At 44.8% G+C, this 27,680-nt stretch overlaps 2 protein-coding genes across 2 annotated transcripts in view; both read right to left on the reverse strand.

The window, feature by feature from the left end:
• The window catches only part of LOC121553879 (MICAL-like protein 2), a 34,134-nt gene extending 23,827 nt beyond the window's left edge, over positions 1-10,307 (reverse strand). Inside the window, exons 1-2 of the mRNA XM_045216414.1 lie at positions 10,036-10,307; positions 9,065-9,113 (exon numbers count right to left, since the gene is read on the reverse strand). Coding sequence (XP_045072349.1) covers positions 9,065-9,113; positions 10,036-10,178 — 192 coding nt within the window. The 5' untranslated portion in view covers positions 10,179-10,307. The remainder of the gene's footprint in view (positions 1-9,064; positions 9,114-10,035) is intronic.
• A 13,705-nt stretch (positions 10,308-24,012) lies between these two features.
• Positions 24,013-27,680, reverse strand: part of gaa2 (alpha glucosidase 2) — a 33,456-nt gene continuing 29,788 nt past the window's right edge. The window contains exon 21 of the mRNA XM_045216416.1: positions 24,013-25,441. Within this exon, the coding sequence (XP_045072351.1) occupies positions 25,379-25,441 (63 nt within the window). The 3' untranslated portion in view covers positions 24,013-25,378. The remainder of the gene's footprint in view (positions 25,442-27,680) is intronic.

A 27,680-nucleotide genomic window follows, 5' to 3' on the forward strand; every position in this document is an offset into this window, starting at 1 on the left:
CCTAATCAGTACCTAATTCAGTAGAATGAGGTGTGCCTGTGTTGGAATTCAACGGACACTGGATGGAATGGCTGTCATACATGTAGAGATGCTGATTTAAGAAAACTTCGCTGTGGTCTCTTAATTTTTTCCACAGCTGTATATACAGCTATGCAAATCTATAATATTACATGGATTACATTGCTTTTATTTATAATTGATACATTAGCCTAGGGTTTCAATATCCTCTTTCAATAATAAATAGCCTACTCAATAAATGATCCCGTTTTCTAAAGCAACATAGCTCTCTTAATCACAGCAGTTGTGTGTAAATCTATAGATGGATAAAATGTGTAATCATGTCCCGTGTCCATGCTGTAAGTTGTTGTAATTACAGCAGATGCAAATGTTATTTATATTGAATAATTCTGATTCATATGTAATTCCTTTTTCACCTTTTTATTTTTCAGAGAGGAGTGTCCAAAACGAACCTCGGGTTTCCCGGGCCACAGGAGTGTGCAGGAAAGTGGTCAGCACATTTTCCTATAGTTGGAAGAAGCAGAAGGCCCTGACAAGTGCACAGGATAAACTGAGCCTGCCCCTCCACAAGCTCATCACGGAAACCCCGACAAGGTGGGGATCTCGACTACAGATGATGGAAAGAGTCCTGGAGCAGGAAAAGGCCATCACAGTCCTGGCAGCAGACAAAAAAACATGTCACCTTGCACCCTCCTGGCAAGACATTGAGGTATTTGAATCTATCATGGCAGCACTTCAGCCCCTCCAGGATTTCACAGATGCCCTGTCAGGAGAGACATACGTGAGTGTGTCCTATCTGAAGCCGGTCCTCCATTTGTTCAAGACGGAGGTTCTGAAATCAAATGAGGGCGAATCCAAACTGACCCGAGAGATTAATTACCTGAATGACAAATACACCGACCCTGAAACAGATGAGCTGCTCACCATGGCTACCTTTCTGGACCCAAGGTTCAAGACCACCTACATGACCACTGAGAAGCTGGTGGAGTTGAAGGTGAGAGCTGCCTCCGAGACTGAAGCCCTCCTGGTAGGGAACACAGCAGTGGGAGATTTCTCTCTTGAAGAGGTCCAGAGTGAGAGAGAGAAAGAAGCTGCCACTGCTCCACAATCAGAAAAGAAGTCCAAGAAGAGCTTCTTTAAGAAAACCAGTAGTTCACCTGCCTTTAGAACCCAGAGACAGGTCATCGAGCAAGAACTGGACAGCTACACTGATGATGGCAGCAGACAGTGAGGCTGATCCTTTGTAGTGGTGGCGAGTTCACGCATCCAACTTCCCACAATTGAGTTGTCTGACAAATAAATACTTATGCATCCCTGCCACAAGTTCACCCTCTGAGCATTTAGCACTGGGGGGCAATGTGGTCACATGCCACAGGGCAACTTTGAAGCCAGAAATGCAGAGTAGGTGAACGGATGATCTCAGCATGTGTGGTTCCCATCGTGAAGCACGGAGGAGGAGGTGTGATGGTGTGGGGGTGCTTTGCTGAACACTTAACCAGCATGGTTACCACAGCATTCTGCAGCGATACGCCATCCCATCTGGTTTGCGCTTGCGCTTAGTGGGACTATCATTTGTTTTTCAACAGAACAATGACACAAAACACACTTCCAGGCTGTGTAAGGGCTATTTGACCAAGAAGGAGAGTGATGGAGTGCTGCATCAGATGACCTGGCCTCCACAACCAACCGACCTCAACCCAATTGAGATGGTTTGGGATGAGTTGGACCGCAGAGTGAAGGAAAAGCAGCCAACAAGTGCTCAGCATATGTGGGAACTTCTTCAAGACTGTTGGAAAAGCATTCCAGGTGAAGCTGGTTGAGAGAATGCCAAGAGTGTGCAAAGCCGTCATCAAGGAAAAGGGTGGCTACTTTGAAGAATCTCAAATATAAAATATTTGGATTTGGTTAACACTTTTTTGGTTACAACATGATTCCATGTGTGTTATTTCATAGTTTTGATGTCTTCACTATTATTCTACAATGTAGAAAATAGTTTTAAAAAATAAAGAAAAACCCAAACTTTTGACTGGTACTGTAGAAGTACAGTAACATTCTAGCCTCTGAATTGTTCTGACATAGAACCAGCGAACAGCTAAATGTTTTTGGCTTTGTTCTAATTCTATTTGAGGCTCCACGTGTTGTCATGGAAAATATTAATGTCACTTGCAACAACCAATGAGAAACTCCACCATAAATCCAGCTGCCTATTCAAAGTTGAGGTTGCTGAAAGGCACAGTCTATCTGGCAATGACAAGGAGTGGAACGTTAGCTAAAGTGACTGGCACTCAGACTACCGTACACACAGCTCTGTGTCACGCAGGCCAGTTATTAATGATTGACGTAGTTGCCATAGTTACATGTCCTCTGAAAACATAACAGGGCCATATCAACAGTCTGGGAAATTAGAGGGAATTTCACCCGTTAGGCTCCATTTCACACTTTACATTTTCACTTTTGTATCGGAATGATCCTGTTTCCCCCCGCCGGGACTGCTTTCCTCAGGGCAAAGAGAGAGAAGGGAGAGTTAGCCTTGAGATTTCAACAGTCAAAGTGTGTCATGGCTGGCCTGCCTTCAGGGGTGAAAGTTGGATCATAGTAATGTAAACAGTTTTTTATAGCTGTAGTGATGAACTGATAACATTCAGCTGGTTTCAGACACAGACATGTTGCCTCTAGTTGGTTATCAAATCATGTTGTCATGGGTTACAGCTCAAATGCCATCCTATTCCCTAAATAGTGCACTACTTTTCACCAGGGTCCATAGGGCTTGGGTCAAAAGTAGTGGACTTTATAGGGAACAGGGCCCTACTTGGAACGCACTCATGGAGTAGCTCTTCTGTCCTTCCTTTCTGTTTCCATGGAGTTGGTGTTCCTGGAAATGGTGTGGATGAGGGGAGCATGTCCATGTCCTGCTGCAGGCAGAGACACACACACACACACTTTGACGGTTGAAACTGCCTAGATTTCCATTCATTCTCCCTGTCATGAGGAAAGCCAGGAACATTTCTGATACGAAAGTGAGGAATCTAACAGGAGAAATCCCCAACAACTCACCAGACTGTTGATGGTCCTGCTATGCTTTCTCTTTCTGTTCTGAATCATTGCTGTGATCTGTCTTGTCCTGTCTTTACAGGTCTGTCTCTTTCTGTTCTGAATCATTTCTGTGATCTGTCCTGTCCTGTCTTTACATGTCTGTCTCTTTCTGTTCTGAATCATTTCTGTGATCTGTCCTGTCCTGTCTTTACATGTCTGTCTCTTTCTGTTCTGAATCATTTCTGTGATCTGTCCTGTCCTGTCTTTACATGTCTGTCTCTTTCTGTTCTGAATCATTGATGTGATCTGTCCTGTCCTGTCTTTACATGTCTGTCTCTTTCTGTCCTGAATCATTGCTGTGATCTGTCCTGTCCTGTCTTTACATGTCTGTCTCTTTCTGTCCTGAATCATTGCTGTGATCTGTCCTGTCCTGTCTTTACATGTCTGTCTCTTTCTGTCCTGAATCATTGCTGTGATCTGTCCTGTCCTGTCTTTACATGTCTGTCTCTTTCTGTTCTGAATCATTGATGTGATCTGTCCTGTCTTTACATGTCTGTCTCTTTCTGTCCTGAATCATTGCTGTGATCTGTCCTGTCCTGTCTTTACATGTCTGTCTCTTTCTGTTCTGAATCATTGATGTGATCTGTCCTGTCCTGTCTTTACATGTCTGTCTCTTTCTGTCCTGAATCATTGATGTGATCTAGCCTGCCCTATCCGGTCTTGACTGTTTATTTCTTCTCATACTTTTCTGATCTGGCCCACAAATGCGGCTTTAGAACTAGGCCGGCCAGCTATTTCAGTTGCTTGGGCTGCATTCACACACAGTCCATTCCACACACTAAGACCTAAATAGCAGGTACTCTAAACAAGGAGTTCAAACACACACATTCTGCCATGCAAATTCAGCAGTTAGTGGACTTGTCAAACACAGAAATAGGAACAAAGACATCTCTCACACAGTCACTTTACCAGCTATTCCAGTAATGTGTGGCGTGGGAGTGTTGGAATGAGACAAACTCATTGTCTCAGAGTCTCTGCCACTACAGACAAATCCCTGAGTCAGCAGATCTACATATCGACAGTGTGTTTGTAGCATGGCTCTAGCAATCTTAAAAAACAAGATCTAAAATCACATGTTATTTGTCACATGCTTGGTAAACAACAGGTGTAGACTAACAGTGAAATGCTTACTGACGGGCCCGTCCCAACAATGCAGAGAGAAAGAACATAGAGAAGTAGAATAAAAAGTAAATCACACGTAATAATAAATACACAATGAGTAACGATAACTTGGCTATCTACACGGGGTACCAGTACCGAGTCCATGTGCAGGGGTACGAGGTAATAACTTGGCTATATACACGGGGTACCAGTACCGAGTCCATGTGCAGGGGTACGAGGTAATAACTTGGCTATATACACGGGGTACCAGTACCGAGTCCATGTGCAGGGGTACGAGGTAACGGAGGTAGATATGTACGTATAACTAGGAGTAAAGTGACATAATAAACAGTAGCAGCAGTGTATGTGATGAGTCAAGAGTTAGTGCAAAAAGGGTCAATGTAGTTAACCAATAGCTATCTGGACTAACTACAGTGCATTCGGAAAGTATTCAGACACCTTGACTTTTTCCACATTTTGTTATGTTACAGCCTTATTCTAAAATGGATGACATAGTTTTTTTCCCCCTCCTCAATCTACACACAATAAGCCATAATGACAAAACAAAAACAGGTTTTTATAAATTTTTGCAAATGTATTAAAAATATAAAAACTGATATTGCATTTACATATGGTACCAGTCAAAAGTTTGGTGACACCTACTCATTCAAGGGTTTTTCATTATTTTTACTATTTTCTACATTGTAGAATAATAGTGAAGACATCAAAACTATGAAATAACACATATGGAATCATGTAGTAACCAAAAAAAGTGTTAAACAAATAAAAATATATTTTATATTTCAGATTCTTCAAAGTAGCCACCCTTTGCCTTGATGACAGCTTTGCACACTCTTGGCTTTCTCTCAACCAGCTTCATGAGGTAGTCACCTGGAATGCGTTTCAATTAACAGGTGTGCCTTGTTAAAGTTAATTTCTGGAATTTCTTTCCTTAATGCATTTGAGCCAATCAGTTGCGTTGTGACAAGGTAGGGGTGGTATACAGAAGATAGCCCTATTTGGTAAAAGACCAAGTCCATATTATGGGAAGAACAGCTGAAATAAGCAAAGAGAAACGACAGTCCATCATTACTTTTAAGACATGAAGGTCAGTCAATACGGAAAATTAAGAACTTTGAAAGTTTATTCAAGTGCAGTCGCAAAAACCATCAAGTGCTATGATGAAACTGGCTCTCATGAGGACCGCCACAGGAAAGGAAGACCCAGAGTTACCTCTGCTGCAGAGGATAAACTCATTAGAGTTAACTGCACCTCAGATTGCAGCCCAAATAAATGCTTCACAGAGTTCAAGTAACAGACATCTCAACATCAACTGTTCACAGAGGAGACTGCGTGAATCAGGCCTTCATGGTCAAATTGCTGCAAAGAAACCACTACTAAAGGACACCAATAAGAAGAAGAGACTTGCTTGGGCCAAGAAACACAAGCAATTGACAATAGACCGGTGGAAATCTGTCGTTTGGTCTGATGAGTCCAAATTTGAGATTTTTGGTTCCAACCACCGTGTCTTTGTGACGCAGAGTAGGTGAACGGATGATCTCAGCATGTGTGGTTCCCACCGTGAAGCATGGAGGAGGAGGTGTGATGGTGCTTTGCTGGTGACAATGATTTATTTAGAATTCAAGGCACACTTAACCAGCATGGCTACCACAGCATTCTGCAGCGATACACCATCCCATCTGGTTTTGCGCTTAGTGGGACTATCATTTGTTTTTCAACAGGACAACGACCCAAAACACACCTCCAGGCTGTGTAAGGGCTTTTGACCAAGAAGGAGAGTGATGGAGTGCTGCATCTGATGACCTGGCCTCCACAATCACCCAACCTCAACCCAATTGAGATGGTTTGGGATGAGTTGGACCGCAGAGTGAAGGAAAAGCAGCCAACAAGTGCTCAGCATATGTGGGAACTTCTTCAAGACTGTTGGAAAAGCATTCCAGGTGAAGCTGGTTGAGAGAATGCCAAGAGTGCGCAACGCTGTCATCAAGGCAAAGGGTGGCTACTTTGAAGAATCTCAAATATATTTTCATTTGATTAACACTTTTTTGGTTACTACATGATTCCATGTGTGTTATTTAATAGTTTTGATTTCTTCACTATTATTCTACAATGTAGAAAATAGTAAAAATAAAGAAAAACCCCTGAATCAGTAGGTGTGTCCAAACTTTTGACTGGTACTGTATGTCAGAATAATTCAGAGGCTAGAATGTTACTGTAGTTCTATATCAGAATAATTCAGAGGCTAGAATGTTACTGTAGTTCTATATCAGAATAATTCAGAGGCTAGAATGTTACTGTAGTTCTATATCAGAATAATTCAGAGGCTAGAATGTTACTGTAGTTCTATATCAGAATAATTCAGAGGCTAGAACGTTACTGTAGTTCTATATCAGAATAATTCAGAGGCTAGAACGTTACTGTAGTTCTATATCAGAATAATTCAGAGGCTAGAATGTTACTGTAGTTCTATATCAGAATAATTCAGAGGCTAGAACGTTACTGTAGTTCTATATCAGAATAATTCAGAGGCTAGAATGTTACTGTAGTTCTATATCAGAATAATTCAGAGGCTAGAACGTTACTGTAGTTCTATATCAGAATAATTCAGAGGCTAGAATGTTACTGTAGTTCTATATCAGAATAATTCAGAGGCTAGAACGTTACTGTAGTTCTATATCAGAATAATTCAGAGGCTAGAATGTTACTGTAGTTCTATATCAGAATAATTCAGAGGCTAGAACGTTACTGTAGTTCTATATCAGAACAATTCAGAGGCTAGAATGTTACTGTAGTTCTACATCAGAATAATTCAGAGGCTAGAATGTTACTGTAGTTCTATATCAGAAGTATGGTGCTAGAGTGTTAGAGTGTTATAGCTAGGCCTATTTAATGAATTGGTGCTAAAATGGAGGCCAGTTTTCTGGAGTGTATGGTCTGGAGTGACAGTCAGTTGACTGTATAATCTATAGTAGTCTACGGTGTGGAGTAGTGAGACTCGGCTGGCTGTATAATCTATAGTAGTCTACGGTGTGGAGTAGTGAGACTCAGCTGGCTGTATAATCTATAGTAGTCTATGGTGTGGAGTAGTGAGACTCAGCTGGCTGTATAATCTATAGTAGTCTATGGTGTGGAGTAGTGAGACTCAGCTGGCTGTATAATCTATAGTAGTCTACGGTGTGGAGTAGTGAGACTCAGCTGGCTGTATAATCTATAGTAGTCTACGGTGTGGAGTAGTGAGACTCGGCTGGCTGTATAATCTATAGTAGTCTACAGTGTGGAGTAGCGAGACTCAGCTGGCTGTATAATCTATAGTAGTCTATGGTGTGGAGTAGTGAGACAGCTGGCTGTATAATCTATAGTAGTCTACGGTGTGGAGTAGTGAGACTCAGCTGGCTGTATAATCTATAGTAGTCTACGGTGTGGAGTAGTGAGACTCGGCTGGCTGTATAATCTATAGTAGTCTACGGTGTGGCTAGTGAGACTCAGCTGGCTGTATAATCTATAGTAGTCTACGGTGTGGAGTAGTGAGACTCGGCTGGCTGTATAATCTATAGTAGTCTACAGTGTGGAGTAGCGAGACTCAGCTGGCTGTATAATCTATAGTAGTCTATGGTGTGGAGTAGTGAGACAGCTGGCTGTATAATCTATAGTAGTCTACGGTGTGGAGTAGTGAGACTCGGCTGGCTGTATAATCTATAGTAGTCTACAGTGTGGAGTAGCGAGACTCAGCTGGCTGTATAATCTATAGTAGTCTATGGTGTGGAGTAGTGAGACCAGCTGGCTGTATAATCTATAGTAGTCTACGGTGTGGAGTAGTGAGACTCAGCTGGCTGTATAATCTATAGTAGTCTACAGTGTGGAGTAGCGAGACTCGGCTGGCTGTATAATCTATAGTAGTCTATGGTGTGGAGTAGTGAGACAGCTGGCTGTATAATCTATAGTAGTCTACGGTGTGGAGTGGTGAGACTCGGCTGGCTGTATAATCTATAGTAGTCTATGGTGTGGAGTGGTGAGACTCAGCTGGCTGTATAATCTATAGTAGTCTACGGTGTGGCTAGTGAGACTCAGCTGGCTGTATAATCTATAGTAGTCTACGGTGTGGAGTAGTGAGACTCGGCTGGCTGTATAATCTATAGTAGTCTACAGTGTGGAGTAGCGAGACTCAGCTGGCTGTATAATCTATAGTAGTCTATGGTGTGGAGTAGTGAGACAGCTGGCTGTATAATCTATAGTAGTCTACGGTGTGGAGTAGTGAGACTCAGCTGGCTGTATAATCTATAGTAGTCTACAGTGTGGAGTAGCGAGACTCAGCTGGCTGTATAATCTATAGTAGTCTATGGTGTGGAGTAGTGAGACAGCTGGCTGTATAATCTATAGTAGTCTACGGTGTGGAGTGGTGAGACTCGGCTGGCTGTATAATCTATAGTAGTCTACGGTGTGGAGTGGTGAGACTCGGCTGGCTGTATAATCTATAGTAGTCTATGGTGTGGAGTGGTGAGACTCGGCTGGCCTAAAGGTCAGCAGCTCAGTTAAACAGAAGGCCACCACTGATAGAGACAGATAGTTCTGTAGTGTAGTCTAATCACTAGCACACACAGGATAGACATGACCTTTCAATACATTAGTTCTGTAGTGTATTCTAGATGCTGGGATGCTCTGCCTAAGTTCCCCCACACACACACACAGTGTATATCTGTAGATCAGTCAAATCTCATCAGTGAGATAGCCTAGCCTTTTGTCAAATCTTTCTTTAAAGACACAGTAGATTATAGGTTTACAGTAAACAGTTGATGTGTGTGTGTGTGTGTGTGTGTGTGTAACAGTAACTTGCCAGGTGGTTGTTGTCATAAACATTCTCCTTCATCAGGGAATCAAAGTCACTGAGGAGGAGGAGAAGAAGCACAGATTAGGTTGGATGACATGACACATCAATCACACCACTGACACAAGCTACCTGCCATTATTCCCTGGATCTCAACCTAGTCACACGTTTACACCGACTCCTTTGCAGGAGCATTCAAAAACGTATTCACTAGAGCTTGAAGCAATCATAAAGATGGCATCAATGATGTCACTCCATCTTATGACCAGCTTCCCTTTGCTATTATTAAATATCAAAAATGCAACTCTCTCAGAATGGAAGGCATGTGTCAGTCACACACACGTTTTCCACTGAATTCTAAATATATATATATATTTGGGGACTTTAGACTGAGTTCACCTTTGAGTGAAACATGTGGAAAAGACGCATTGTCTTTCAAACAGTAGACTGCCTAGGCTACTGATTATCTCAAATAGTCATGTTATGTTTAGACTGTTACCCTGTCATCAACTGTTTACTGTAAACCTATAATTTGCGGTGTCTTTATAGAAATATTTTTTTGAAAAGAGTAGGCTAGATCACTGATGAAATTTGACTGATATACAGATATTGTTATAGTCAGAAATCTTGTCAAATTCAGTTTTTAATTTTGGGATTAGTTTATAAATCGGAAGGAAGCACAAATGTTTACTGCCACGTTGAGTTGGCAAGAGCTGTAGGGTTTTCATTCCCATGTTGTTTGGCTACTGATACTTACAGGGAACTACCTACAGGCAATGAAAGGAAACGTTAACATAATAGAACTTTCGTGTTGCATACAAGGGCTACTTTGTTGCAGTTAATACAGGTTACGCTGTGTCACCATTCGAACTAAGACAAAAATCAAGACTCCTTCTTTGTTGAACTGCGTTTTGTCGAGTTTAACTTAATTGAATTTTGCAATTCTCGAAGTAGTTCTATCGATACTGCCCTCTACTTACATGAGGTCGGGTCTGTTTCGGTGAATGAGGGCGCAGAAAGCCATCCCGTCCCTGAAAGAAGTTGTCATATTGGTGATAGTGACATCTCTGTAGCCCTGGACCTGGATCTTACACCACTGTTGCAGCGCTTTCACCGCAGACATCCTAGTTCTCTCCCGACACCCCGAACCGAGTGCAAGCGATTAGACGCGAACCAAGTTCATGAACTGAAGACAACTCAATTAGTTGAGTTTTCACAACTTTAATAAATAGACTAGTGACTGAAATCCGCCTTCCGGTAAAAAAAAAAAAAGTAATCAAACTTCTGACGAATGACTGGGCAAACAGCATAAAAAAAATTAAAAAAAAGTCGTCCACGTGATTCTGTTCAACGATTTATATATACACTAGATAACTGATAGGGGCGCTGTGTTGAAGCCACCGTGCGTCCATCTTGGCACTCCCCCACCGTTGTAAAACATATTTTGGAAGCTATAGAAATGCATTAATTAATGTCTACATTCGTTAACGCCACATTTATTATATTACAGACACCATATGGCATACTTTATATTATGTGACCTAAACATAATGTATAATTTTGGGGAGATTACTAATGTTACTGTCCCCACTACAACTATAGCATACTTTAAATACATGTAATTTTGTCCTTGAAACATTTGATTGAAATACTGTAGAATTCCATTAATTCCTATGGAGGACTCCTCCTACTGGGGAGAGCCAATATGGCCGACCGGTGGCTTCAAAGCCTCTCAATGGCCAATACATAGCATCAACAATCTAGGGTTTATATACATCATTGGTTCTGTTTGGCAATCAAATCAAACTGATTTGACACCTGAAAAGGTTTCGGTCGTGACGTAGTGTGGGCGGGGTCAATGGGTACTTTCCAGAAAAGGGTGTAATCGCAGACCACAATTAAGGGCGTTTTCTGATATCGGAGTTTCTTGATATCAATGTACACCCATTGATGCTTGTCATTGGTCCGTGGCGGTTCCTTTCGCGGGATAGAGAGAGAGAAAGAAGAGAAAGAAAGAAAGAAAACATTGCTCTATTCATGAATTTACAATTATAGTATGATTTTGTTGCAAGAACAAGGCAAATATCAGTTGCAAGAGCGTTGTCTACGTGGTTCTTTTTGGTGATTAAATCAACTGATTTGACACCTGAAATGGTTTCAGGGGGAGAAAGAAAGAAACCATTGCTCTATTCATGAATTTACAATTACAGTATGATTTTGTTGCAAGAACAAGGCAAATATCAGTACTGAATTTGACATCAGAACCCTCTGACTTTCCTTTGAAGGGCTAGTAGCTGTGTCTCATCTTGGCCTCGATAAAGGAGGCAGAAGCAGAAAACAGCTGACTCACAGTAGAGGGCGTGGCTTTATGTAACACAGTCTACGCAACGGATCTGCAACGAGGTTCGTTTGCGTAGCTCTCTACGTACTTTTGTGCTGCTGCATTTTTTTGGGAACACGACACAGTCGGAGCTCCGTAGAAATCACTGTGGAGAGCCCTTAAAGACACCAGGTGGTCCTGGTCTGCTCTTCCTGAACCTACCTGTCCTGTCATGCCAGGATAGAGGGAGTGTGTGTGTGTGTGTGAGTGTGTGAGTGTGAGTGTGAGAGTGTGTGTGTGTGTGTGTACCCACCCTGCCAAGTTACCTGACACCTTCCCACTACCGTATTGAGAACCTGTTTCCAGGTAAATGTGGGAGGAACTACTACAGTACTATTACCTAGACACTGATCTAAGATCAGTTTAGTTTTTGTCCCATTAATTGTTCAGGTTAGGAGTGGGGAAGAGTCATCTGATCCTAGATCTGTGGTTAGGTTAATATCTCATGTTTCAGGTTAGGTGTAGGGAAGGGTAAGCTGATCCTAGATCTGTCGTGAGGTTAGTATCTAATGTTTCAGGTTAGGAGTAGGGAAGGGTAAGCTGATCCTAGATCTGTGGTTAAGGACGATCTACCTTGGGCGTCTCAATACAGGTGAAGGGAGGACCTTTGGAACTGTTATCACAGGAAGCACAGATTGAACATGCATAAATGCAGAGCATGTACAGCCAGATTGAACATCCATCCATGATAAGAGAGCCTCCCTACTGTGTGATGGTCAAACGGTGTTGCCACTTCAACAGGCTTGGCAGGACAGTGTTTACTCCAGACTGGACATATTACCTCAATTACCTGGACTAACCGGTACCCCCGCACATTGACTCTGTACCGGTACCCCCTGTATATAGCCTCCCTACTGTTATTTTATTGTTACTGCTGCTCTTTAATTATTTGTTATTTTTTACTTACCTATTTTTTTTACTTAGCACTTTGTTTCTTAAAACTGCATTGTTGGTTAAGGGCTTGTAAGTAAGCATTTCACAGGCTTGGCAGGACAGTGTGTATTAAAAGGCAAGAGTAGCTATGTTCTAGTGCATTCTTGTCACGCTCTGGCTCCGGGACTTTGTATGTTGAGCCAGGGTGTGTTCGTTTTGTTGTGTTTTGGTTGGTTGTCTTTGGGTGTGTTGTCTTGGTTGTTCGTGTGACTCCCAATCAGTGGTAACGAGTGTCAGCTGTCGGCTCGTTATCTCTGATTGGGAGCCATATTTAAACTGTGTGTTTTCACCTTGGGGTTGTGGGTTTTTGTTCCATGTTCTGTCAGTGTCACAGAGGACTTCACGTATCGTCATTTGTTTTGTTGTTTTCGTGGTTGCTTTAATTTAATAAAGTCAACATGTTCAGCTCAACACGCTGCGCCTTGGTCCGCTTCCTTAGACGTTCGTGACAGAAAAACCCACCGTACCAGGACCAAGCAGCGTGTCCAGGAGCCAAGGGTATGGACATGGGAGGTGATTTTGGACGATAAAGGGTCCTGGACTTGGGAAGAAATCCTGGCCGGGATGGATCGCCGGCCATGGAGTGAGGCAGTGGAGAGGCGACGGAGAGAGGAGCAACGGCGTCAGCAGGGCCATCGTCGGAAGGACGAGAGGCAACCCCCAAAAAGTTTTTTTGGGGGGGCACATGGCAGGGCGGCTGGGCAGCAGGAGGCTGCCACAGGGAGACGTGGAGAGAAGGCTACCGGATTACGGGAGCCATTGGCGAGTAGAGGGAGGGAAGATGTTGTGGCACGGCGTGAGAGACTGATGTGTGTTACCAGTCCGGTCCGGCCCGTTCCTGATCCCCGTTTAAAGCCAGTGGTGTGTGTTCCCAGTACGGTCCGGCCTGTTCCTGCTCTACGCACCAAGTCTACGGTGTGCGTCGACAGCCCTGCCCGGCCTGTTCCTGCTCTACGCACCAAGTCTACGGTGTGCGTCGACAGCCCTGCCCGGCCTGTTCCTGCTCTACGCACCAAGTCTACGGTGTGCGTCGACAGCCCTGCCCGGCCTGTTCCTGCTCTACGCATCAAGTCTACGGTGTGCGTCGACAGCCCTGCCCGGCCTGTTCCTGCTCTACGCACCAAGTCTACGGTGTGCGTCGACAGCCCTGTCCGGCCTGTTCCTGCTCTACGCATCAAGTCTACGGTGTGCGTCGACAGCCCTGCCCGGCCTGTTCCTGCTCTACGCACCAAGTCTACGGTGTGCGTCGACAGCCCTGCCCGGCCTGTTCCTGCTCCACGCACCAAGTCTACGGTGTGCGTCGACAGCCCTGCCCGGCCTGTCCCTGCTCCACGCACCAAGCCTACGGGGTGCGTCGCCAGCCCAGCCCGGCCTGTCCCTGCTCCACGCACCAAGCCTACGGGGTGCGTCGCCAGCCCAGCCCGGCCTGTCCCTGCTCTACGCACCAAGCCTACGGGGTGCGTCGCCAGCCCAGCCCGGCCTGTCCCTGCTCTACGCACCAAGCCTACGGGGTGCGTCGCCAGCCCAGCCCGGCCTGTCCCTGCTCCACGCACGAAGCCTACGGGGTGCGTCGCCAGCCCAGCCCGGCCTGTCCCTGCTCTACGCACCAAGCCTACGGGGTGCGTCGCCAGCCCAGCCCGGCCTGTCCCTGCTCCACGCACGAAGCCTACGGGGTGCGTCGTCGGCCTGGTCCAGCCCGTTCCTGCTACTCGCACCAAGCCAGGGGTGCGAGTCGTCAGCCTGGTTCAGCTCGTCCCTGCTACTCGCACCAAGCCAAGGGTGCGAGCCGTCAGCCTGATCCAGCCCATTCCTGCTACTCGCACCAAGCCAGGGATGCGAGTCGTCAGCCTGGTGAGGCCCGTTCCGGCTCCACGCATCAAGCCTAGGGTGCGATCGTCAGCCAGGTCCGGTCCGTTCCTGCCTCACGCGCCAAGCCAGGGGTACGGCGTCGTCAGTCCAGATCCTACCAGCTGGGTCGGATCGGACCGGGGGCGCTACGGGGGATTGAGGAAGGGTGGTGGTCAAGCCCGAAGCCGGAGCCGCCTCCGAGGAGCAACACCCACCCAGCCCTCCCCTGTTTGGGGTTTTGAGGCGCGGTCGCAGTCCGCGCCTTTAGGGGGGTACTGTCACGCTCTGGCTCCGGGACTTTGTATGTTGAGCCAGGGTGTGTTCGTTTTGTTGTGTTTTGGTTGGTTGTCTTTGGGTGTGTTGTCTTGGTTGTTCGTGTGACTCCCAATCAGTGGTAACGAGTGTCAGCTGTCGGCTCGTTATCTCTGATTGGGAGCCATATTTAAACTGTGTGTTTTCACCTTGGGGTTGTGGGTTTTGTTCCATGTTCTGTCAGTGTCACAGAGGACTTCACGTATCGTCATTTGTTTTGTTGTTTTCGTGGTTGCTTTAATTTAATAAAGTCAACATGTTCGCTCAACACGCTGCGCCTTGGTCCGCTTCCTTAGACGTTCGTGACAATTCTCTCTGTCTAACCTCTGGCCACTTAGACAGAGGAGTAGCTATGTTCTAGTGTATTCTCTCTGTCTAACCTCTGGCCACTTAAGACAGAGGAGTAGCTATGTTCTAGTGCATTCTCTCTGTCTAACCTCTGGCCACTTAGACAGAGGAGTAGCTATGTTCTAGTGCATTCTCTCTGTCTAACCTCTGGCCACTTAGACAGAGCAACAGACTGAGGAATAAACAGAGTCCAAGGGTTCCTGTTAGAGCGCTGGCAGTGTCCACACACACACACACACAGAGAGAAAATATCAACATCCCTGCCAGCCATCCCCCCAAACAAAACTACTGCACAGTCTGTCCCCTACCCTCACACACACACACACACACACAGACCCCCTGCCCCCCCTCTCTCCTCTTAATCCCAAAATCCAGACAGGAAATGCTTTGAGTCAGCGGACCATAATCCATCTGACATTGGCTCTCCTAAACAACACAACCACCACACTCTTTCCTTCTAGCTCTCCTCTCTTCCCTTCTCTCCACACTTCTTTTCTTCCCCCTGTTTCCTGATATATGTACGCACCGGAAAGACTCATCTGGAAACAGTTAGCCCCTCACCCTGTGTGTGTGTGTGTGTGTGTGTGTGTGTGTGTGTGTGTTTGCCCAGAGCCAATGAAAACACTGTCTGAGAGCTAAGTTTATCAGTAATGGGGACTGACCCAACACACAGTGTATATACTACTGCGATAACAGGGAACAGAATCAGTTATTTGCTTTCTCTTTTGAAGGTAGTTACAGATTAATGGGAGAGAGAGACACTGGGAGATATCACTAGAGCAGGCACGTGTTTGCACAAGGGAAAGAGAGAGACACTGGGAGATATCACTAGAGCAGACATGTTTGCTCAAGGAAAAAGAGAGAGAGACAAAAGGTGTGCACATGTGTGAGAGACAGCGAGAAAGTGAGTGTGTGTGAGAGAGTTTTATACTTCAACTATTTGCACATTGTTACAACACTGTACATAGCAATAATATGACATTTGAAATGTCTCTATTCCTTTGAAACTTTTGTGACTAATGTTTACTGTTCATTTCTTGTTTATTTCACTTTGTTCATGATCTATTTCACTTGCTTTGAGAATGTAAACATATGTTTCCCATGCCAATAAAGCCCTTTCAATTGAATTGAGAGAAAACATCTGTATGTAAGATGACATGACAAATGATTCACTACTACTCATATTTACTCAGTGCCAAATCACAGCATGATGCAGAGAAGCAGTATTGTCAGGAAATAGAAACATGAATAGTTCCTTATTAGGAATTCTATGTCTGCCTTTCTCTCTCTCTCTCTCTCTCAATTCAATTCAAGGGGCTTTATTTGCATGGGAAACATGTGTTTACATTGCCAAAGCAAGTGAAGTAGACAAACAAACATGACACAAAAGTTCCAAAAGAATAAAATACATTTCAAATGTCATATTATGTCTATATACATTGTTGTAACAATGTGCAAATCGTTAAAGTATAAAAGGGAAAATAAATAAACAGAAATATGGGTTGTATTTACAATGGTGTTTGTTCTTCACTGGTTGCCCTTTTCTTGTGGCAACAGGTCACAAATATTGCAGCTGTGATGGCACACTGTGGTATTTCACCCAATAGATATGGGAGTTTATCAAAATGTGATTTGTTTTTTAATTCTTTGTGGGTCTGTGTAATCTGAGGGAAATATGTGTCTCTATGGTCATACATTTGGCAGGAGGTTAGGAAGTGCAGCTCAGTTTCCACCTCGTTTTGTGGGCAGTGTGCACATAGCCTGTCTTCTCTTGAGAGACAGGTCTGCCTACGGCGGCCTCTCTCAATAGCAAGGCTATGCTCACTGAGTCTGTACATAGTCAAAGCTTTGGGTCAGTCACAGTGGTCAGGTATTCTGCCACTGTGTACTATCTGTTTAGTGCCAAATAGCATTCTAGTTCGCTCCATTTTTTTGTTAATTCTTTCCAATGTGTCAAGTAATTCTCTTTTTGTTTTCTCATGATTTTGTTGGGTCTAATTGTGTTGCTGTCCTGGGGCTCTGTGGGATCTGTTTGTGAACAGAGCCCCAGGACCAGCTTGCTTAGGGGACTCTTCTCCAGGTTCATCTCTCTGTAGGTGATGGCTTTGTTATGGAAGGTTTGTGAATCACTTCCTTTTAGGTGGTTGTAGAATTTAACCACTCTTTTCTGGTGCTCTGTATGTGTTACTTGGTGTTTTTCGTTGTACACTGAGGATATTTTTGCAGAATTCTGCATGCAGAGTCTCAATTTGGTGTTTGTCCCATTTTGTGAATTCTTGGTTGGTGAGTGGACCCCAGACCTCACAACCATAAAGGGCAATGGGTTCTATAACTGATTCAAGTATTTTTAGCCAGATCCTAATTGGTATGTCGAATTTTATGTTCCTTTTGATGGCTTAGAAGGCCCTTCTTGCCTTGTCGCTCAGATCGTTCACAGCTTTGTGGAAGTTACCTGTGGCGCTGATGTTTAGGCCGAGGTATGTATAGTTTTTTGTGTGCTCTAGGGCAACGGTGTCTAGATGGAATTTGTATTTGTGGTCCTGGCAACTGGACCTTTTTTGGAACACCATTATTTTTCTCTTTCTCTCTCTCTCCTTCTGTCTCGCTCTCTTTCTCCTCTCTCTGGGATTAAGTGTGACTGAGTGGTGGGATTTATTTTATTTTATTTATTTAACCAGGTAAACCAGTTGAGAACAAGTTCTCATTTACAACTGCGACCTGGCCAAGATAAAGCAAAGCAGTGCGATAAAAGAGTAGGGGGGAGAGAGGCGAGCGGGGGAGAGAGGGGGAAGAGTAGGGGGGAGAGAGGCGAGCGGGGGAGAGAGGCGAGAGGGGGAGAGAGAGGGGGAAGGGGAGGCGAGGGGGGAAGGGGAGGCGAGAGGGGAGGGGAGGGGAGAGGAAGAAGCGATAGCAGGACACCCCTGATGAGACTACATGACAGAGGAGAGGAGAGGAAGAAGAGATAGCAGGACACCCCTGATGAGACTACATGACAGAGGAGAGGAGAGGAAGAAGAGATAGCAGGGCACCCCTGATGAGACTACATGACAGAGGAGAGGAGAGGAAGAAGAGATAGCAGGGCACCCCTTATGAGACTACATGACAGAGGAGAGGAGAGGAAGAAGAGATAGCAGGGCACCCCTGATGAGACTACATGACAGAGGAGAGGAGAGGAAGAAGAGATAGCAGGGCACCCCTGATGAGACTACATGACAGAGGAGAGGAGAGGAGAGGAAGAACACAGGGGGGGTTACACAATGGACAGGCCCAAAACAGGGGTTACACAATGGACAGGCCCAACACAGGGGGTTACACAAAGGACAGGCCCAACACAGGGGGGTTACACAAAGGACAGGCCCAACACAGGGGGTTACACAAAGGACAGGCCCAACACAGGGGGGGTTATACAAAGGACAGGCCCAACACAGGGGGGTTACACAAAGGACAGGCCCAACACAGGGGGGTTACACAACGGACAGGCCCAACACAGGGGGGTTACACAACGGACAGGCCCAACACAGGGGGTTACACAAAGGACAGGCCCAACACAGGGGGGTTACACAAAGGACAGGCCCAACACAGGGGGGTTACACAACGGACAGGCCCAACACAGGGGGTTACACAACGGACAGGCCCAACACAGGGGGGTTACACAACGGACAGGCCCAACACAGGGGGGGTTACACAAAGGACAGGCCCAACACAGGGGGGGTTACACAAAGGAAACGCCCAACACAGGGGGGGTTACACAAAGGACAGGCCCAACACGGGGGGGTTACACTAAGGACAGGCCCAACACGGGGGGATTACACTGAATAAAAAGGGGTTACACACCCAGCAGGACTTAAGGTAAGCACGGAATTGTTGGTTAGCCCTCTCCCTCCCCCTCTCCCTGCCTCTCTCTCTCCTTCTCGCTTCCCCTTTCCCTGCCTCTCTCTCCCCCTCTCCTTGTCGCTCTCTCTCCTCTCTCCCTGTCTCTCTTCTCCTCTCCTCTGTAATGTGCTGTATGAGAGATGATTAACTATGTGACCAGTGTGTTTTAGTAGAGCTGTGAACAACAGCATTCAGAATAACAGAAAACAGATGCTCTAAAGGAGTTACTCAATACAAAGAGCCTGTTAACCTCCTGGTTCAAGAAACACACAGACAGACCGACAGATGTCTAGCATCAGCCCTCCGCTCCACTTAAACCCTACCCATTAGTGGGGAAGACAACACCAAACTGTATGTAGAACAGTAAAGGGGTTGAATTGTGACAGCATGGCGCCCTCTACAGGTGAACATATGCCAGTGCATGCGGCTCATGCGGACCGACTTACCCAGCAAAGGCCGATGAGGGTGAGAGTAGATTCGGCAACTCCTGGAGGACAAGAAAGGTTCAGAACTTTTGTGAAACATCACAGCACAGTGGGAAAATATATGGTAATTAGAAATCCAAACTGGATGGTCTTCAGAGATAGATGAGAGGGGTTGATGGTAGCTGAAGGGTAGCACTAAAACCAAACCAAAACGATAACTAATGTAAAACATGCTGTGTCTGTAAAATGTATATAGTTTGTATAAGCTGGAAGTAGAATCCTAAGTATTGTTGTCCATTAGTTTACTCCAATTAGAGGAGAGGTGGAGGGTTAGGGGGAACATAATAAAGAAGGAACTTTTTTTTACTATTTTCCACAATGTAGAATAATAGTGAAGACATCAAAACTATGAAATAACACATATGGAATCATGTAGTAACCCAAAAAAAGTGGGCTCAAATAATGTGGTCCTCTGTAGCTCAATTGGTAGAGCATGGCGCTTGTAACGCCAGGGTAGTGGGTTCGATCCCCGGGACCACCCATACGTAAAAATGTATGCGCACATGACTGTAAGTCGCTTTGGATAAAAGTGTCTGCTAAATGGCATAAAAAAAATAAAAAATAACTGTTGCCAGAGAATTTAACGTTTATTTATCTACCATAAGCCGCCTCCAACGTCCAACATGCGGCTTCTTTACCTGCGGGATCATCTGAGACAGCTGATGAAACGGAGGAGTATTTCTGTCTGTAGTAAAGCCCTTTTGTGTGGAAAAACTCATTCTGAGTGGGTGGGCCTAAGCCCTCCCAGGCCCACCCATGGCTGCACCCCTGCCCAGTCATGTGAAATCCATAGCTTAGGGCCTAATGAATATATTTCAATTGCTGATTTCAATATATGAACTGTAACTCAGAAAAATTGTTGAAATCGTTGCATATTTATATTTTTGTTCAGTATATATAAAAAATATATATATTTACAAAAGAATATATGGGGGATTGGAAATTATGCAGACAATTACATTGATAGAAGCCACAATCTGCAATATTAAAGCTCTTGGAGGACAATGTAATTAAACAAAAAAGCATATTTATTGTTCAAAGTAGAACCTTTTTATTTATTTAATTCCATTGTCCTCCAAGAGGTACTGAACCTCCCCCTCTACTTCAGTTCATGCCCCTTGGTTGGAGAGAGAGGTAGTGGCAGTGATCCCTTCCCAAAGGCCAATGAGGGTGCAGGGTTCTATTCCAGCCAAGCAGTAGTAATACACCGGATGAAACTAAATTAGATCCATGTCATGGAGGAAAAAGGTAATATACGTCCCTCCCATCCAATCTATCCATTGGGGAAACAGATCTAAACAGACACATAGGAGTCAGGATTCATATTTAATCAAGTCATCATTTGAAATGAGCATGTCCCATTCAACTTAAACACACACACATGGAAATCAAATAAAACAGTTTGGTTGAGAGGCAGGCATTACAGAATAAACAGTCATTGAGGAGTTTTCCTATGATTGTAATATTCATGCCAGATAGATACACCCACTGGCAGAACTGACCAACATAAGGCAGGAGAAATAACCTTTCACTCTGAAAATACGTCTTCCTTTACATTGTCTTCATTTTAACACTTCAATCTAAAATTAGAATAAAATAGGAAAAATAATCTATTTGTCAAACATTTCAACCAATCAATTTCAAAAAGCAAACGTTGCGTTACCATAATACTTAAAATGTCAAAAACTACAATACATGCTCATTCATTATTTAGTAAAGGCAATTGCATGTCTAAGAAAGCTTGATAATACTTTAAAAACCTTGTACATTAATATCATTATTCAGTGTTTTAGAGATAAAGATAACGTTTTAGCATCACAGTAAAGCAGTTCTAAAACCAACTGAAACTAGAATTCTAGAACAGGGTTAGAACAATGTAGCGCTGTTCTAGAGGTGTTCTAAAACTAGAATTCTAGAACAGGGTTAGAACAATGTAGCGCTGTTCTAGAGGTGTTCTGAAACTAGAATTCTAGAACAGGGTTAGAACAGAGCTGTTCTAGAAGTGTTCTGAAACTAGAATTCTAGAACAGGGTTAGAACAGAGCTGTTCTAGAAGTGTTCTGAAACTAGAATTCTAGAACAGGGTTAGAACAGAGCTGTTCTAGAAGTGTTATGAAACTAGAATTCTAGAACAGGGTTAGAACAATGTAGCGCTGTTCTAGAAGTGTTCTGAAACTAGAATTCTAGAACAGGGTTAGAACAGAGCTGTTCTAGAAGTGTTATGAAACAAAAATGATTGAACAGAGTTAAAACAGAGCTGTTCTAGAAGAGACACAGTTTTATCATTCGTAAGGCACTTCTCTGTACCTTCAATATGTCCTGATTCAGTGCAAACAAGCTTGTCAACAACAATATGTACATATATCAGGATCAATAACAACAATCGCTGATTATTATCATGAAACTCCCCAAACACACTAACATCCATTTCACCCAGTTATAGTATTCTAGTCTTGTTCTGAGGGAAAGAAAAGTGACTCTCATTTTTATTGCACATCTTCACCTTTCCTCTGAGAAATGAAAACAGCAAATAAAAGTTGTCTCTTTACTGTAGTAATGACCAGTGCCAGAACTACACAATAATATTTTACCGCTAACCAGTAAAATACACAGGAGGCCTTTCAAAAATAATGAATATTTTCCGGGTATTTTACAAATCTTCCATTCCGAGAATAAATCCCTTTCCTCCCGGCCAACCCGGTATTCCTCGCCCAAACCGGAACGCTCATTCAAAAGCATCATAAAGCATATAAATAGGCCTATATCTGGATTTGATTAGAGCTTTGATCCAAAATTCAAGGCTGATGCTACCTGAGCCTGATGAGCCATACATTAAACACATTTTATGAGCCCTACATTAAAGACATTTAATGAGCCCAAGCCCAAAAAAGCCCAAATGATTGGGCCATTATCCAATACATATATGTTATAGGCACCTGCACGACAGACAAACATAAAAGCCCACAGATGTAGCTAGCTATATAAATCCCATAGATGTAGCTAGCTATATAAATCCCACAGATGTAGCTAGCTATATAAAGCCCACAGATGTAGCTAGCTATATAAAGCCCACAGATGTAGCTAGCTATATAAAGCCCACAGATGTAGCTAGCTATATGCTCTCTTGGGTAAATAAATGAAACTAGCTCCAGTAGGCTAATCTTTTTGCATGTGAACTGTATTACTGTACTGTATAATACTGTATTATATGGACTGGAATTACGCACATCGTTCAAACCATGATAAAGCAGAAGAGAACATGCGGCCTTCAACGTTACAAGTATAGGCTAGTAGATATGATTCTACTTTTGAAATATAATAGGGCATTTGTATAATTAGTAGGCTGACGCATATACAGTGCCTTTGGAAAGTATTCAGACCCCTTGACTTTTTCCACATTTTGTTATGTTACAGCCTTATTCTAAAATGGATTAAATAAATTAAAATCCTCAGCAATCTACACACAATACCCCATAATGACAAAGCGAAAACAGGTTTTTAGAAATTGTTGCAAATGTATTCAAATTAAAAAACAGAATTTCCTTATTTACATAAGTATTCAGACCCTTTGCTATGAGACTCAAAATTGAGCTCAGGTGCATCCTGTTTCCATTGATCTTCCTTGAGATGTTTCTACAACTTGATTGGAGTCCACCTGTGGTAAATTCAATTGATTGGACATGATTTGGAAAAGCACACACCTGTCTATATAAGGTCCCACAGTTGACAGTGAATGTCAGAGCAAAAACCAAGCCACGAGGTCGAAGGAATTGTCTGTAGAAGCTCCGAGACAGGAATGTGTCGAGGCACAGATCTGGGGAAGGGTACCAAAAAATTTCTGCTGCATTGAAGGTCCTCAAGAACACAGTGCCCTCCATCATTCTTAAATGGAAGAAGTCTGGAACCACCAAGACTCATCCTAGAGCTGGCCGCCAGGCCAAACAGAGCAATCGGGGGAGAAGGGCCTTGGTCAGGGAGGTGACCAAGAACCCAATGGTCACTCTGACAGAGCTCTAGAGTTCCTCTGTGGAGATGGGAAAACCTTCCAGAAACCCAACCATCTCTGCAGCACGCCACCAATCAGGCCTTTATGGTAGTGGCCAGACGGAAGCCACTCCTCAGTAAAAGGCACATGATAGCCCGCTTGGAGTTTGCCAAAAGGCACTTAAAGACTCTCAGACCATGGAAAACAAGATTCTCTGGTCTGATGAAACCAATATTGAACTCTTTGGCCTGAATGCCAAGCGTCACATCTGGAGGAAACCTGACACCATCCCTACATGGTGGTGGCAGCATCATGCTGTGGGTATGTTTTTCAGCGGCAGGGACTGGGAGACTAGTCAGGATCGAGGCAAAGATGAATGGAGCAAAGTACAGAGAGCCTTGATGAAAATCTGCTCCAGAGCGCTCAGGACCTCAGACTGGGGTGAAGGTTCACCTTCCAACAGGACAACGACCCTAAGCACACAGCCAAGACAACGCAGGAGTGGCTTCGGGACAAGTCTCTGAATGTCCTTGAGTGGCCCAGCCAGAGCCCGGACTTGAAGCCGATCGAACATCTCTGGAGAGACCTATAAATAGCTGTGCCGCAATGCTCCCCATCCAACCTGACAGAGCTTGAGAGGATCTGCAGAGAAGAATGGGAGAAACTCCCCAAATACAGGTGTGCCAAGCTTGTAGCATCATACCCAAGAAGACTCGAGGCTGTAGTCGCTGCCAAAGGTGCTTCAACAAAATACTGAGTAAAGGGTCTGATTTAAAAATTAAAAATTAAAATGTAATCTAACTTTTCAAAAATTTATAAAAACCTGTTTTTGCTTTGTCATTATGGGTTATTGTGTGTAGATTGTGTGTATGTCTGGCTGTACTGTTGACTGGAATGGTTACACTGTCTGGCTGTACTGTTGACTTGGATGGTTACACTGTCTGGCTGTACTGTTGACTGGTTTGGTTACACTGTCTGGCTGTCCTGTTGACTGGGTTGGTTACACTGTCTGGCTGTACTGTTGACTGGACTGGTTTAACTGTCTGGCTGTACTGTTGACTGGGTTGGTTACACTGTCTGGCTGTACTGTTGACTGGGATGGTTACACTGTCTGGCTGTACTGTTGACTGGGATGGTTACACTGTCTGGCTGTACTGTTGACTGGGATGGTTACACTGTCTGGCTGTACTGTTGACTGGGCTGGTTACACTGTCTGGCTGTACTGTTGACTGGGATGGTTACACTGTCTGGCTCTACTGTTGACTGGGATGGTTACACTGTCTGGCTGTACTGTTGACTGGGATGGTTACACTGTCTGGCTGTACTGTTGACTGGGATGGTTACACTGTCTGGCTGTACTGTTGACTGGGATGGTTACACTGTCTGGCTGTACTGTTGACTGGGTTGGTTACACTGTCTGGCTGTACTGTTGACTGGGTGGTTACACTGTCTGGCTGTACTGTTGACTGGGATGGTTACACTGTCTGGCTGTACTGTTGACTGGGATGGTTACACTGTCTGGCTGTACTGTTGACTGGGATGGTTACACTGTCTGGCTGTACTGTTGACTGGGTTGGTTACACTGTCTGGCTGTACTGTTGACTGGGTGGTTACACTGTCTGGCTGTACTGTTGACTGGGATGGTTACACTGTCTGGCTGTACTGTTGACTGGGATGGTTACACTGTCTGGCTCTACTGTTGACTGGGATGGTTACACTGTCTGGCTCTACTGTTGACTGGGATGGTTACACTGTCTGGCTCTACTGTTGACTGGGATGGTTACACTGTCTGGCTCTACTGTTGACTGGGAGTAGTACACTATATAGGGAATAGGGTGCTATTTCGGACACAGCCTATTTTTGGTACAGTTACAGCAGACAGGGAGGATTACAAATCATTTGTAGACTGTATTTGACTGCAAGAAGCCCCAAACATATATCATATTTCAAACCTTGCTTATATTTGTATACAATCCCATGTCTATTATGCGTGGGGATACTTGGGAACAACGTCTTTTGACCAGAGCCCTGGTAGTACACTATATAGGGAATAGGGTGCCGTTTAGGTCACATATATAGGGAGTAAAGCAGCGGAGACCGTCAGGGAAGGAAAACCTGAACATTCCCAAGGTCAGAATTCCCATTTTTGGGAAAGACCTGTTAGATCCAACTGATGGTGAAGTTCTGGCTGAGGTTCAGTCCTAGGTCTGTTACGGTCAACACCTAGAGGGAGGGAGACAGTAGGAGAGTGGGAAAGACAGAGCGATGAATGGAGAGAGAGAGAGAGATACATTAATAACAAAGCACAGATATCATTTTCTCTAAAACCAGGGGTACTCAACTACTACTCCTCCTCCTCTCACAAAGGTCCTGGGTGGCAAAAGGTCCGGATGGATATTGTCATTTATCAGCCTTGTCGTCGTAGTAACAAACCCCCACCTCACAACCCATGCTACCCTAAACTGTTCACACACACCCCTTGTTGGCGGAAATACAGAATTTGGCAAGAAACAAGTATGTGAACCCTTTGGAATTACCTGGATTTCTGCATAAATTGGTCCTAAAATTTGATCTGATCTTCATCTAAGTCACAACAATAGACAAACACAGTGTGCTTAAACTAATAACACACAAAAAAAGTATATGTTTTCATGTCTTTATTGAACACACCGTGTAAACATTCGCAGTGTAGGGTGGGAAAAGTATGTGAACCCTTGGATTTAAATAACTGGTTGACCCTCTTTTGGCAGCAATAACCTCAACCAACCGTTTTCTGTAGTTGTGGATCAGACCAGTACAACGGTCAGGAGGAATTTTGGACCATTCCTCTTTACAAAACTGTTTCAGTTAAGCAATATTCTTGGGATGTCTGGTGTGAACCGCTCTCGAGGTCATGCCACAGCATCTCAATTGGGTTGAGGTCAGGACTCTGACTGGGCCAGGAGGTCAGGACTCTGACTGGGCCAGGAGGTCAGGACTCTGACTGGGCCAGGAGGTCAGGACTCTGACTGGGCCAGGAGGTCAGGACTCTGACTGGGCCAGGAGGTCAGGACTCTGACTGGGCCAGGAGGTCAGGACTCTGACTGGGCCAGGAGGTCAGGACTCTGACTGGGCCAGGAGGTCAGGACTCTGACTGGGCCAGGAGGTCAGGACTCTGACTGGGCCAGGAGGTCGGGACTCTGACTGGGCCAGGAGGTCGGGACTCTGACTGGGCCAGGAGGTCGGGACTCTGACTGGGCCAGGAGGTCGGGACTCTGACTGGGCCAGGAGGTCAGGACTCTGACTGGGCCAGGAGGTCAGGACTCTGACTGGGCCAGGAGGTCAGGACTCTGACTGGGCCAGGGAGGTCAGGGCTCTGACTGGGCCGGGAGGTCAGGACTCTGACTGGGCCGGGAGGTCAGGACTCTGACTGGGCCGGGAGGTCAGGACTCTGACTGGGCCAGGAGGTCAGGACTCTGACTGGGCCAGGAGGTCAGGACTCTGACTGGGCCAGGAGGTCAGGACTCTGACTGGGCCAGGAGGTCAGGACTCTGACTGGGCCACTCCAGAAGGCGTATCCTCTTCTATTGAAGCCATTCTGTTGTTGATTTACTTCTGTGTTTTGGGCCGTTGTCCTGTTGCGTCACCCAACTTCTGTTGAGCTTCAGCTGGTGGACAGATAACCTTACATTCTCCTGCAGAATGTCTTCATCAAACGTGGGAATTCATTTTTCCCTCGATGATAGCAAGCTGTCCAGGCCCTGAGGCAGCAAAGCAGCCCCAAACCATGACGCTCCCTCCACCATACTTTACAGTTGGGATGAGGTTTTGATGTTGGTGTGCTGGGCCTTTTTTTCTCCACACATAGTGTTGTGTGTTACTTCCAAACAACTCAACTTCAGTTTCATCTGTCCACAGAATATTTGGCCAGTAGCGCTGTGGAACATCCAGGTGCTCTTTTGTGAACTTCAGACGTGCAGCAATGTTTTTTTGGGGACAGCAGTGGCTTCTTCCGTGGTGTTCTCCCATGAACACCATTCTTGTTTAGTGTTTTACGTATCGTAGACTCGTCAACAGAGATGTTAGCATGTTCCAGAGATGTCTGTAAGTCTTTAGCTGACACTAGGATTCTTCTTAACCTCATTGAGCGTTCTGCGCTGTGCTCTTCCAGTCATCTTTACAGGACGGTCACTCGTAGGGAGAGAAGCAACAGTCCTGAACTTTCTCAATTTTTAGACAATTTGTCTTACCGTGGACTGATGAACATCAAGGCTTTTAGAGATACTTTTGTAACCCTTTCCTGCTTTACGCAAGTCAACCATTCTTAACCTTAGGTCTTCTGAGATCTATTTTGTTCGAGGCATGGTTCACATCAGCCAATGCTTCTTGTGAATAGCAAACTCACATTTTGTGAGTGTTTTTTGTAGGGCAGGGCAGCGCTAACCAACATCTTCAATCTTGTCTCAGTTTAGCTGACACCTGA

This window comes from Coregonus clupeaformis, unplaced genomic scaffold (genome assembly GCF_020615455.1).
Source record: "Coregonus clupeaformis isolate EN_2021a unplaced genomic scaffold, ASM2061545v1 scaf0704, whole genome shotgun sequence".
Classification (NCBI taxonomy): domain Eukaryota; kingdom Metazoa; phylum Chordata; class Actinopteri; order Salmoniformes; family Salmonidae; genus Coregonus; species Coregonus clupeaformis.